Here is a 13,668-nt window from a genome sequence, read left to right on the forward strand (position 1 = left end):
CTTCATCACCTGGCCCAGGAAAGACTAGTGGGAACCAGCTGGAGGTATCCCACAGATTCCATATACTCTTTTTTTTTTTTTGAGACAGAGTTTCGCTTTGTTGCCCGGGCTAGAGTGAGTGCCGTGGCATCAGCCTAGCTCACAGCAACCTCAAACTCCTGGGCTTAAGCGATCCTCCTGCCTCAGCCTCCCGAGTAGCTGGGACTACAGGCATGTGCCACCATGCCCGGCTAATTTTTTTCTATATATATTTTAGTTGGCCAGCTAATTTGTTTCTATTTTTAGTAGAGACGGGGGTCTCACTCTTGCTGAGGCTGGTCTCGAACTCCTGACCTCAAGCGATCCACTCGCCTCGGCCTCCCAGAGTGGTAGGATTACAGGCGTGAGCCACCGCACCCGGCCTGATTCCATATACTCTTAGTTATAGCCCTGTCACCCCAGGAGTCATTTTTCTAAGCAATCAGCTCACCCAGGGCATCGGACCCTGCTCCCAGCAACCTTGCAAAACACTTGGGCTTGGTGCAATTAAAGGTCCAGCAGGAAGAACAGTTGGCTCTGGAAGAATGGCATGGAACTCACTCCTGGAATCACATAGAAAGATCACGGAAAATAAGATTCGATTTGGGAAAAGTCCATAAGACTGGACCCACAGCTTGGACTATGGTGTCTAGACTCGGGGCGGTTAGGACATTCGCCCACACAAATGTTCTCTGTATCAGCTGGCTGAGGTGGGCTGAAGGGAACAGGGAAAATATTACGGTTTGAAGCCAGTCACTGAAAAATGAGCTAAGGGTTTAAGACCTCAGACTTTGGACTGGCTTGGTCTCATCTTAGCCAACACCTCTCAGTGCCTCTGTACCATGGGGGCTGGGGCCATCTTCTCCATGGGTTGGGTGCATAAATATTAATGAGATGGCATATGTAGAATGCTGAGCCCAGGGCCTGGCACATGGTGATCCCTCCACAGCTGGTGGTTGCTAGTTGGGATTGGTGGTTGTGCTGTTATGACAGCGCTTGGGAGAAACTCCAAGTGTGTCTCTGACCCCACCACACCTTTTCCAAAGCCCATCTGAATGGTTGCATTCAGCATCTTTGTCCTGTTCCTAAAAGACTATAAAATGACTTCAGTCCTTAAAATGCACCAAAAATGAACTGTTACTTGGGGCTGGATAGGGGAAGATGCAGTGAGCAATTCAGATTTGCACATCACCCCGTGCCCATGTAGCAGGCCACACGACCTCTGCAAAAGGCCTGCTCATGCACACGCATGCACACACACTCATACAGACACGCATGCTCACATGCCACACATCAGACACGTGGCCTGTCCTGAGTGTCCTGTGACTCTTCCCAAGTCACCTCCAGGAGGGAGTGGAAGAGAACCTGGATTCTTGGAGGATATCACACAGGAAGGAGTTGCCACTTGCAGCCTTGGAGGGAGCAGATAGGCTCAGCCACTGACCCACTGTGTCACCTTAGGCAGCGGCTTCACTTCCCTGAGTCTTAGTTTCATCATTTAAAAAGAGGTGCTATTTCTTACCTGCCCCCACAACAGTTAATTCTGGAAAGCAAGCCTACATTAAACCCCCAATTTTTCCTCCTTCCAGACTCAACAGTATCTAATCTAATAAGGGGGGAAATGTATAGATCTGCCTCTGTCTAGGCCTGAGCTGTCTAGTATGGTAGCCACTAATTTCATGTGGCTCTTTAAACTTAAATTTAAATAATTAAAATAAAGTTTAAAATTCAGTTCCTCAGTTGCAGTAGCCACACGTCAAATCTCAGTGGCTACCTACATGTGGCTAACGGCTACCATGTTAAACAGCACAGATATAGAACATTTCTGTCATTGCAGAAAGTTCTTTTGGGGTGGCTGATTTAGACCATCTAACCATTAATGGATAATAATAGTAAAAGATAATAAGTAGGTAGACAATAGTCCATATAGATGAATAGATATATTGCCTGAATAATAGGAACTAGGTAGATAAACACGGAAAAGTATACAATAACTAGAAATATGCTGTAGATAATGCTATGGACTGAATTGTGTCCCCCTGCCCCCAAATTCATATACTGAAGCCCTAACCCCCAATGTGAGGGAGATAATCAGGTTTAGATGAGGTCATGAGGGTGGGGCCCTCATGATGGGATCAGTGCCCTTATAAGAAGAGGAAGAGGCTGGGTGCAGTGGCTCACGCCTGTAATCCTAGCACTCTGGGGGCCAAGATTGGAGGATTTCTTGAGGCCAGGATTTTCAGACTAGCCTGAGCAAGACCGAGATCTGGTCTCTACAAAAAAAAAAAAAAACCAGAAAAATTAGCTGGGTGTGGTGGCACATGCCTGTAGTCCCAGCTACTCGCTACTCGGGAGGCTGAGGTAGGAGAGACACCAGAGCTCTCTCTGCCACGAGGACATGTCAAGGAAGCAGCCATCCACAAGCCAGGAGGAGGGTCCTCACCAGGAACCAGATCAGCCAGCACATTGATCGTGGACCTCCCAGCCCCCAGAATGGTGAGAAATAAATGTCTGCTGTTTAAGCCACCCAGTCTGTGGTATTCTGTTACAGCAGCCTGAGCGGACCAATACAGACAATGAGTCAATGAGCTCAGTGCAGCCTCTTTTGTTCGTGTGAACTGGACTTTTCACCTTGAAACCAGTTCTAGCCAGAGCGGATTTTCTCTAAGTCAAACGTGGCTCTCGGCAGGCCGCCACCTGCAGGCCTCTGGGAAAGGCCAGGTGCTGCCCTGTGTTTATTTTTGCAATGAATGCCTTCAGTGGCTGTAGTGTCTCCCCCCCTGCAAAGGTTTCCAAATGGGATTTTTTCTCCTAGGTAATGATGAACTGCTGGTAGATGTCAGCCCCGATGTGAGAGGACTAGAAAAAGGACAGAGACTGTTTCATCCCACTTCTAAATCCGTGCTGCCACCTGGTGGATCCCACCACCGGAGAAATGTGGGGATTTTGTGTTAATGTCCAGAAACCTTGATGCAAATTGCTGAACAAACCACACACAGGCAAAGATGATGGTGAGCCTCGGCTGTGGGCCAGGTCGGAGGCAACTGACATACGTTAGTTATCCCAGTTAACTGCCACAACCCCAGGCTGGGGGAAGGATGATGACAACAAAGCCCTGGCCCTCAAGGAGATCACCATCAGGCCGGGGGGACAGACTAATGGGCAATTGTAATCCAGGTGGTAAGTTCGTGGACAGGGTATGCCCAGAGAGCAAAAGGAGTTCAGAGTAGGAACTCATAACCTAGACTGGGGGTGGAGTCCGGGAAGGCTTCCTGGAGTGAGTGTCCTCCAGGCTGATGGGAGGGGAGCACTTCTCAGCCTCTGCTGCCTTCTGAGAGCAGGGCACCCATTAGCACGGCAGTCCTGGCTGCCCTCTGCCTCTTTACTCGCTCAGTGCCCAGCAGTGGAGAAGGGCTTACGTGACTCATAATTTGGGGAAGAATAAACCAGTTGTGCATAGCCTCACCATGCCTTTTTCCCTCTTTAGAGAGAGCTGCCTGCTCACAGACACGTGTACTTGGAACCCAGTGTCACTCTGGTGAGTCCCTCGGGGGCTAAGTTGTAAGGAGGCTGACTGCAGCGGGCAGGAGGGTGCCGCAGGTGTGTGCCACGAGAAAGGGGTGGGGGGAGTGGCCTAGGCCAATCCGCACAAGACCCAGGATGGGGACATGTGGTGTTTTTGTCTGCCAGGGTTCTGGTCGGGCTGCAACCACAGGGCCCTGGCCACCTCCTCCCCAACGTGGACAGAGATGGAAATGTCACCCAAGCGGGATGAATCACATTTTCTTTCTAGGAAATGGTAGTTGGGGCTTGGTTGTCTAGTGGCAGACCTCATTCCTTTCCTCCTAAATGCTTGGATGATTCCTTTTTTAAGAACCTCACTGTTAGCTAATCTTGTTACTTAAGTAAGCTAATTCTGTTTCCCTCAACCGAAAGAGCCCCTAGAATAGGTGATACATCAGCTTTATGTCATTGAGTTTTCTAAATTCCTATTGTCAACTGACATGAAGGCTGTTGAAGCAGAAATAATTTGATGAAGGTTTATTGGGAGCCAAATGTGAGGACTGACCCGGGAAGACACACAGCAAGGTTGGGAGTGTTCCAGAGTCTGCTACCAGTTGAAAGGCTTTCCTGGGAAAGCTCAGAAGAAAGGAGGAGGACACCCCATTCAGCAGTCGACCTTTTCCATGGGAGGGTACAGTACAGAGGTTATAATCACTGGCCACAGTTTGCAACGTGCAGGCTAAAATGTCTGCATTCAAGATAATCAGTAAAACTTCGTGATTGAGAAACAAACCCGCATCCTTTTTAATATCAGTAAGTCATACATTAATCAGTACATCAACGATTTAAGGAATTCAAGATAAGATTCTTGACTCAGGGACAGGATGTCCCCATGAATCATAAAACTTCCCATAAATGGGTTAATTTGAAAGTCTGTCAAACAGGACCTGTAGCTTATCACTACTGAGTCACTTGGGCTGCAGGTGCTGCAACGGAGACCGTCTCAGACGTGCTGATGCCCTGGTGTAGTCAGAATGAAAGGCTTGGGTGGTGACCATGGCACTCCCTTCTGGGTACCACCTACGGAAAGCCCCAGGCTTTTGCCTTCTATGGAAAGTGTGATGCTGCCCCGGAAGGAATGTGGTTCTACCTGTCTAGAACATAATCACCCTTTTCTCCAAACTGCCTCCCAGCCACACGTACTCCCTTGTTTGTGAGGCTAATCTCCCTGGCACTGCAAATTCAGTGCTGCTCCCTCGCTGCTGGCCCGGCCTCCCTCCCAGTTAAGTCCTGTGGCCACCACCACTCCCTGCATCGGTAGCTCAACGGGGAGCCTTTGTTCTACACAGACTGGAAAATAATATTAAAACGATTCCCGATTTGGAGCTGTTCTACATCTGTCTCTTTATTTGTTGTTTCTCCAGCCCCTCCCTGCCCCCCATCCAACAACAATCCCACGACAGCAGCATCTCCATTTGGCAGATGCTGACACGGGCCTGGAGAGGTTGGGTAATGTTCCCAAGGCCACAGATCTGGTTAATGTCAGAATCAGGAAAAAGCCAATATATTCTGAGGCACCAAGGCTGTTCACCTCCATTAAGATGGAAAGCCCTTAAACAGTGATTAGATCTCTCTTCCTCTGTTCCCAAGAAGCCACCAAATCGGACCTGACTCCTTTGGCACAGAAGGTGTGCATAGATTACTAGAATAAGGGAGTGGAAGGTTTTCCCATCACAGTAGAAATCTACATTTCTCTCAGGACTGACAAGTCCATCGTAATATAAAGAGCTGGTTGTATGTTCTATAGGGGTTTCATGTTCCATCTCACTCAAGATTGTTACCACTGCAGGGCAATGGCTTCAGCCTCCATCTGCAGGCATCTACCTCGGCCCACTCTCTACCCTGGTTTCTCCAAAGTAGAGGCTGCTAATCTGATTGGTCAGGGTCCAGGATATTCCTAGCCCCCAATTTCCCAGTGGGCAGGTTGGCCCCCATGTAAAATCAGTGCACGGGTGCATTCCTTCTTCTCCCTGAGTCCATGGAATAAACAGGCAGTGCCAAGATGAGCCTGCCTTCATGGGTGGGCACGGCCAGATTCTTCACTCCTACCTCTTCCACATCTGTCACCGAGTGGGCAGTGAGCTTCATTTCCACCTTCAGCCCAACTTTGAATGCTCCAAAGCAGCTTTCCCTCTAGCTCAGTTACAACTACAGTGGTACTTCTGTTTCCCATTTGTCTGGTTGTTCTAGTAAATGATTAATAACCAACTATCAGTGGGGGTGTGGGGGAAACAACCCTGATTTTAAACATTTGTCAATTTCCTTGCTGTAAATACTGTCACTGTGGCCAACGTGGTATCACTAGGAAGGAATACACGTTAACACACCATTATATACGATTTCTGCCATGCAGACACCATAGGCATAAATAACCTCACGAGCATAGATAATAGTAAAGTGTAGCAAAATAATTAGGAAGTGATGAATTGTGAATATTTGTTACCTTAGTTTTAAATATAGTTTAATTAAAAGTTGATATAGTTTAATTTTTAATAATGGCCATATTTAACAACCAGCTCACAAAATTCCTGAAAGTTTGACCACTGGCTGTCAGGAGCCGGGACCAGCGGGCTCCAGCACACACCAGCATTTATCTGTTATTCTTGGCACGCGGTGTTCGCCCAATCAGGGTTCTTATTGCTCCCACCTGCCAAGCATCCTTTTCTTTGGGGACTAGCCTCTTACATTTCACCTTGTTCTGGAGAGGCTGCCAATTCCATGATCCCTGTCCCAGTGACCACTGATAACAGGACCTGTGACCAAAGTAAGACCAAGCCATGGGGTGAGTGGGCAGGTGTCAGGGCTGAGTGTGGCATTTCTGGGACCTTGGCTGTAATATCATAATACTGTCAACCCCGTTCTCTCTTGGCAGGTTGTGGGAAGCAGCCCAGCCAACACCAAAACCATGCCCTACCAGTATTTGCACGTATTAAAAGACCCTGAACTCACTCTCCTCCCCCTCTGATCTCTTTTGGGTTCTCCCTCCCTGCAGGGTCATGGGGGAGTAGTTGTAGCCTTAGACAAGGGTCCCACCTCCTGCTAGGGACCCTTTCCACACAGCCTTCTCTGTTCCCAGGTTCTGACAACCACTCCCTCCCCTCACACCTAGTCTTTGCAACAGCTCTGCCATTGGTTTCCCCACTCCCTGGCTACACCTTTGTAAACAGTCTGTTTTAGTTCATTCTGTCTAACAAAACACCATACACTAGGTGGCTTCTGAACAGCAGAAATTTATTTCTCACAGTTCTGGAGGCTGGGGAGTCCACGACCATGACGCCAGCAGATTTGGTGTCTGGTGAGGGCCCACTTCCTGCTTCATAGGTGGTGCCTTCTAGCTGTGTCCTCACAAGGTAGAAGGGTGAGGGAGCTCTCTGGGGTCTCCTTCCTAAGGGCACGAATCACCTTCCTGAGGACTCCACTCTCACGACATAATCACCTCCCAAATGCCCCACCTCCTAATACCATCACATCAGGGATTAGGTTTCAGCGTAGGAATCTGGGGGGCACGCAGACATTCAGTTTACAGAACAGTCCCTTTATGAAACTCTCTTCAGATTACCCAATTGGAGCGTGCCCCCCATTCCGTGCAGGGACCTGGCCAACCTCCATCCATGCTCCCCACACTGCTCCGTCCTCTATGCCCATAGGAGTCTTTGTGGCCCAGCAGGTCAGGACACGGGCTCTGGGGTCAGCCCCGAGTTTGAATTCCACCTCCTATTTACTAGCTGCAATGCCCTAGTCACATTGCTTTACCTTTGCCTAAATTGTGGTCACCTGTAAAATGAGGCCAGCAGCCCCCACCTGGCAAGGTCATTATGAGGATGGAGAGCAATGGCCCACGTAAAAAGCATAATACGCCGTGTGATACGGGACACTGCCAGCAAGTACTGATGATTTGTATTACACTGCCTTTTTTTCAAGTATCTAATACATTATTGTTAACGCCCTGTGATAGGTCTCCGGAACTTATTCGTTCTAACTGAAACCGTATTGATTATATTTCCCCAACTGTATGTGAACTCTTCTTTGGTCTTTTCCAGATTTTTTCTCAGTAACTGGAGACCCAGAAGCTAAGCCTGGACTTGTGCCGCAGGAAAGGCTCGTCCCACCCCCTGACCCCAGGATGGTGCTGGATCCCACTGCGCCCACTCAAGGCCTCCAATCCGCCACAGAGCTCCCAAGTGCAGACGGGAGTTGATACTTGAGGCATGATCCTATATGTCAACTCGGGCTTGGGTTCTGCAGGAAACGGGGCTGATGTCACTTGGTGTGAATAATGTCCAGCAGCGGCTGCCTGGTGCACAGGGTCTGGGCTGTCACAGGCAGAACGGGAGGCCCCACCTACTGCGGGTGCTCTTGCGGCTGTGTGTGTGGGCACTGAGGGTCAGGGCTGAGCAAGTGTGTGTCATCGTCCTTAACAGCCTGCCCTGCCACCTACTGTTCCAAGGGCACCAAAAGGATCCCCGAGGGCCGTGAGGAGATGAGAGCTCCTCGGAAGAAATGAAATGCCAGATGTCTCTTTTCTACGGCTCACCTAAGGCTTCTCCTGTATCTGTCCTTGCCAAGGAAGGAGAGCTTGGGGTAGCCTTGACTGACCTGAGATCCAAACCTGGCCCTGCCATGTCCTGGCCCTGTGCCTGTGGGTAAGTCACTTTACCTCTCGGAGCCTCTGCTTCCTCAGCTCTAAAACATGCCAAGAGCAGTGCCTATTTCACGCGGTGGTGGTGAGAATTAAATGAGGTTATACAAGTCTGTGGCCTCGCTCAGTGCCCGGCACATGGTGTGCACTTAATAGGAGGCCACTTTTATGAGCACAGGTGGGAGGGCTAGAGGGACTCGGGTGGGAAACGAGGCCCTTATCGGACACTTCTGTCTGCATCTGAGCTCTGTGCTGGGTTTTCCTGCTGCCGGGTTTATTCTCATTAAAATTTCCAGCTCAACTTATTCTCATTAAGACCTGAACCCCCCCCCCACCCCCACCCCCGGCCTGGCCAGTTTAAAGTTTTCTGGGAGAACAAGGGAGCTTCTCCAGCAGCATCCAGCCTAGAGCTTGAATCTGGCTTCCTCCTGGGGAGGGGAGACAAGCCTGGAATCCTCGCCCAGGGGAGGACGGCTCCAACGGGTAGAGCAAAGGTTGCCAACTTTTTGGCAAAGGTTATGGGACTTTCCACCTTTAGTTTATTTGGCCTGAGTAATGTTTTGGAAACACTTGAATTCATTGCTAAGGTGTGGAAACCAGGAGCTTTCACCTGACCCTGTGTCCACATTCCTGCCTGGGCACAGTCAGCCGGAAGTGGGTATCCACTGCCCAGGAGCGGGGCATGAAGTCTACAGCTTCCCAGGCTCCACCCGGCCCCCACACTCAGTCACAGAGGTTCGGGCTCAGCCTTGCAGGCACGTGCACTTGCATCCTCAAGCCGGAGGCTGCTGCACAGACTTTTGTGTATGCGCGTGCGCGTGTCTAGGGAACTTCCAGGGCTCCCGTTTACCCATCTACCAGCATCTGCACCCCTATTCCACAAATGGAACTCCTGTTACTGCAGATGAGCCATCTCTGCTCCCCTCTAAAGCTGGTCTCCCCACTGTGAACTAGATCCCCCTGCGACGGGTGGAATGTTTTTGTCCCCTCCAAAATCCACGTGTCAGAAATCTAAACCCAGTGCAATAGTGTTGGGAGGCGGGGCCTAAAGGGAGGTGTTTAGGTTGTGGGGCTCCACCCTCATGAACGGATTTAACGCCACTATCCAAAGGGCTTGCAGGAGTGGATTCCCTCCTCTCCTGCTCTTCTGCCGGACACAATTGTCTTGCATCCCTGGAAGACGCAGCGTTCAAGGTGTCATCCTGGAAGCAGATAGCCTGGGCCCTAGCCTGCTGGTGCCTTCATCTTAGACTTCTCAGCCTCCAGAACTGGAAGAAATAAATTTCTGGTTTTTTAAAATTACTTAGTCTATGATATTGTCATAGCAGAACAAAATGGGCTAAGACACCACCCTCTCACCCACTCAAGGACACCATTCCAGCAATTTCCCAGCTGTCTTCTGCATCATCATTTTTTCCCTCTCTGCTGCATCATTCTCCTCAGACCAAATACGTGGTTATTTCTCCCACCTTAATAAAAACCTTCTTGTACCCCCACTTGCCCTACTGGGTACTGCTCTAGTTCTCCGCTCTCCTTTGCTGCTACAGAGTGATCTACACCCGTCGTTTCACTCCTCCAATTCTCTAAAACTACTCTAGTCCAGTGCTACCCATCACTCAACCCAACTGATCACCAGCACTAAATCTGTGTTCCTAAATCCAACAGTGAATTCTCAGGCTCATCTTATTTGGCCCATAAGACTATTTGTATTTGTCAGAGCTGATGACTCCCTCCTCCTTTCTCACTTTCTCTCTCTCTCTCTCTCTCTCTTTTTTTTTTTAGAGACAGGGTCTTGCTCTGTCACCCAGGCTGCAGTGCAGTGGCATGATCATAGCTCACGGTAACCTTGAACTCCTGGGCTCAAGTGATCCTCCTGCCTCAGCCTCCTGAGTAGCTAGGACTACAGGCATGAAGTTTTGAATTTTTTTTTTAGAGATGGGGTCTTGCTATGTCATCAAGGCTGGTCTCAAACTCCTGGCCTCAAGGGATTCAAGGGATCCTCCTGCCTTGGCCTCCCAAAGTGCTGGGATTACAGATGAGAGCCACCCCACCCACTCCCTCCTCCTTTCTTACTTGGCTTCTAAGACACCTGGCTCCCTGGCCACTCCTTTCCACTCACCTTTGCTGGTTCCTCCTCTTCTCCCCAGCCTCTTAAAATGTGTGTGCCTCCAAACTCAACTTTCGCTTCTCTTTCTCCCTACATTCACTCCCTTGCTGACCTCATTTGATCTTACCCTTTAAATACATCTACATGTCAGCAAGTTGCCAGCTTACACCTCTAGCTCCGGCCTTCTCCTAGACTCCAGGCTCATAGAGCTCCCTGTCACACAGCATCTACCAGCTCCCAGATGTCTACTGGGCACCCCAACTTCACATACACCAAACTAAGCTGCTGATCTTCTCCCCAAAACCTGTTCCACCTGTGCCCTCCCATCTTAGATCACAATACCTCTATACTTCAATTGCCTGATCACATCTCACCACATCCGCTGCTACCAGCGTGATCTTGTTCACTGGATTATTAACTACTACAGCCTCCTAACTGCTCTCCTGCTTGCATCCCTATAGTCTATTCACAACACAGCAAGAGAGTGAAGCTTCAACACCACAGGTCAGATCATGTCACCCCCCAAAAGCCCCCAAACAACTGCCTATCCCACTCAGAAAAAAGCCCAGAGTCCTCACCATGGCTACACGGTCCTACACGAATGGGCCCCTCTGTGTTCGTCCCTACCACTCCCCCCTCACTGCTCCTGCTCCAGCCATCTGGACTGTTTGCTGGCCCTCAAAAGTGCTGCCACGCTCCCACCTTAAGGCTTTGCACTGGCCCTTCTGCCTGGAACATTCCCCACGGTGTGCCCCTCAACCTCCTTCAGACCTTGTTTAAATACTACCTCTTCCAGAAACTCCGTATGTGAAATTCCACCCTGCCTTCTTCCGACCCTCCTATCCTTACTGTACTCTGCTTTTCCCCCTTAGCATGTCCTCTTCTGTGATGCCATGTAATGATATATTAATACTTATCTATAATATTTATTGTCTGTCTCTCCCCCCAAAACAAAAACAAAACACCAGATATTTTCAAGGAGTAAATATGTTTGGGGGGGGAAACCCCACTATTCTGAAAGTCCTCAAAGAACCTTTCTGAGCCGAGACACAGCAGCAGAACCCAATGTATATTGCCCTCAGTTTCTCCCAAGTCCCTCCTGACACATCAATTGTTCTGGTTTGCCTGACTGTGGCAGTGTTGGGGGTCCCCTCCCCTGGTCTCAGGAGACCCTGAGTGCCAGCCAGGCAGCAGTTTCTAGCGCACAAGAGAGCTTCCTCAGCAGCGGCACAGAGAGAAGAGAGACCATGAGGTTTACCACGTGAGTGGGCACTGTATGTGGAGTGTGTGCTGGGAGCAACAAGAACAGCAGGAAATACAGAACAGAAAATAACGATCTTTGAAATGACAACAAATGGGGCATATTATCTAAGCACTAACACCTAAGGAGGCGGCTGCCCAAGGTCTGGGAGGCAGCTTCTCAGCAGAGAGAGGATGACTTCTTTCCAGGTTGCCTGGTCTTCAGTCCTTGCAACTTTTCATCTTTTAGCGCCTTCAGGAATTTATCTGCAGGAGAACAAGATAAACTTAGCTGAGGGGGAGGTAAGAGCCTTTTCTAACACTTCCAAAGCAAACTCCTGGGAAGCAATTGTGCTCCCCAGATGAGCCTAAAACCCATTTTTGATCCAAGATGGGAGGGAAAAAAAACCTCACAGCCCAAATACATTCAACTGGAGAATATATAGTTAAGAAATCCAAGACTCGGGAAAGCCCAAGTTTTCTAGGGACTATTTTCTCCATGGAGACATGAGAGGGTACATTACAGGGTGTCTGATGAATTGAGGACCATTCTCACTGCCATATGGAACTAAGCATTTAGGTAATTTCATAATTGCTTTCCCTATGTGGCAGGAGGGTCAATTTAAATTGACCCTGTATACAATAATTGGGATGGTCTTTTTAGAACCATTTGCCCTCCAGTGGTCAAGCACAAGCCTTAGCCAGAACAGGTGATGGGAAGGACAAAGTCTGCAGGACAGCCTGTGGCTATTGAATACAAGTCCTAGGAGTACACTTGGATTTAACAACTTTACCCTCCAACAGGGAGGATCAGTCAGCTTGCACACCAGAGGAATCCTGCCCACATCAGCACACCTGGTCTGCCCTGGAACAGATTCCTAAGACTTCAGACCTAAGATCAGATGGCACAGCCCAGGATCCCAGTGAGAGGGCTACCAGGGCCAGGGACACAGGGTCCCAGGGAAGCTGCCCTCCAGCATTGAGAAGTGGAGTGTCCCAAAGCCCCTCAGTGAACATCCTTGGGCCTTCTGGGTCTTGCACAATTCCCACCTTCCCCTGAAGACACCAACTGACCCTCACCTCCTTCCCCCTCCTCCCAGCGAGGGCCCCAGTTTAAGATTGAACACCAAAGCTCAAGTCTCTAGAGACAGGGCTGTCCGTGGTGGGTGGAGTCCAGAGTACAGAAGTAAGGGCATTCTGTGCAGGAGGATTAAAGTTCAGGATGGGGGTAGTGGTGGATGGAGTTCCAGGTGTGGAGGCTCTGAGTCCAGGTTAATCAAACGGCTCAGGATGGAGGAGGATGGAGTTTGGGACTAAAGGGTTCATGAAGTTCAGATTTGTCGTGGGGAGAGGAGTCGGTGAGAGGAGAGCGTTTCTGGGGGACAGATTTTGGATCTGGGACTCTTGGGGGTGGAATCTCAGCCCAGGGCCAAGGAGGGAGCCAGGGTCGGTTAAGGGTGGGCTTGGGTGTCCCGGGCGAGGTCACGCACAGCGCTGGGAGTCGAAGCCGTCCCCAGTGATGGTGAGCAGCTCCAGCTCCTTAATCCGGATCTCCAGCTCGCATAACTCCTCCGGGTGGGAGGCACAGGCGAGCCAGGGGGTCGTGGGACCGGGGGCCAAAGGCGAGGCAGCCACCTCGGGCCCTGGAGGCGGCGAGTAGAAGAAGCGCAGAGGCTCGTAGGGGATGGAGGCCAGGCCGGAGGGCCAGGGCGGGGGACATGGGCGCTCGCTTGGGGGACCCAGGCCGGGTGGCGGCGGCGGCAGGGGCGCCGGGGTAGGAGGCGCCTGGGGTAGGGGCCGGCTCCCCGCCGCCCCGCCCGCCGACGCCCCGCCCGCCTTCAGCGGCACGAAAAGCTTCTTCCAGATGTTGAAGTCGCTGAGCGGGGAAGAGGAGATGCCGCGGTCGTAGAGGGACGGGAAATAGAGGGGCGGAGCCGGCCGCTGGCTCATCGTGGGGCTCTGGCTGCCGCGCCGCGCCTTCGGCATCGTTTGAATGGGAGGCTGCGTGGGAGGAACCCCGCGCCCGCAGACGCGCGCTCAAGCCCCGAGTCGCCGGGATTCTGAGGTTCCACAGGCCACGCCCCGACGGAGCGCGGCCCCA

At 50.7% G+C, this 13,668-nt stretch overlaps 1 protein-coding gene and 1 long non-coding RNA gene across 2 annotated transcripts; one reads left to right on the top strand and one right to left on the bottom strand.

Annotated features, from left to right (window-relative positions):
• Window positions 1–3,017: 3,017 nt before the first annotated feature.
• LOC123642569 lies at window positions 3,018–7,722 on the top strand. The gene is made up of 3 exons (XR_006736483.1): window positions 3,018–3,029; window positions 3,506–3,618; window positions 7,623–7,722. It is a non-coding gene; the product is annotated as an uncharacterized LOC123642569 (long non-coding RNA).
• Window positions 7,723–11,644: 3,922 nt separating this feature from the next.
• C7H11orf91 (chromosome 7 C11orf91 homolog) lies at window positions 11,645–13,639 on the bottom strand. Its single transcript, XM_045557764.1, has 2 exons — window positions 13,058–13,639; window positions 11,645–11,834 (listed from the first exon to the last, which is right to left on the bottom strand). The coding sequence occupies exons 1-2, from the start codon at window positions 13,551–13,553 to the stop codon at window positions 11,749–11,751; spliced, it is 582 nt and encodes a 193-aa protein (XP_045413720.1). The 5' UTR covers window positions 13,554–13,639; the 3' UTR covers window positions 11,645–11,748.
• Window positions 13,640–13,668: the final 29 nt, after the last annotated feature.

The sequence above is a fragment of the Lemur catta genome, chromosome 7 (assembly GCF_020740605.2).
Source record: "Lemur catta isolate mLemCat1 chromosome 7, mLemCat1.pri, whole genome shotgun sequence".
NCBI classification, from domain to species: Eukaryota; Metazoa; Chordata; class Mammalia; order Primates; family Lemuridae; genus Lemur; species Lemur catta.

Excerpts from the sequence above, each read along its gene's own strand:
- C7H11orf91 (XM_045557764.1), bottom strand. The coding sequence starts at position 13,553 with ATGCCGAAGGCGCGGCGCGGCAGCCAGAGCCCCACGATGAGCCAGCGG. Across the intron at positions 11,835-13,057 it reads CGGCTTCGACTCCCAGCGCT|ATAAATTCCTGAAGGCGCTA; the intron begins GTGCGTGACCTC and ends GTTCTCCTGCAG.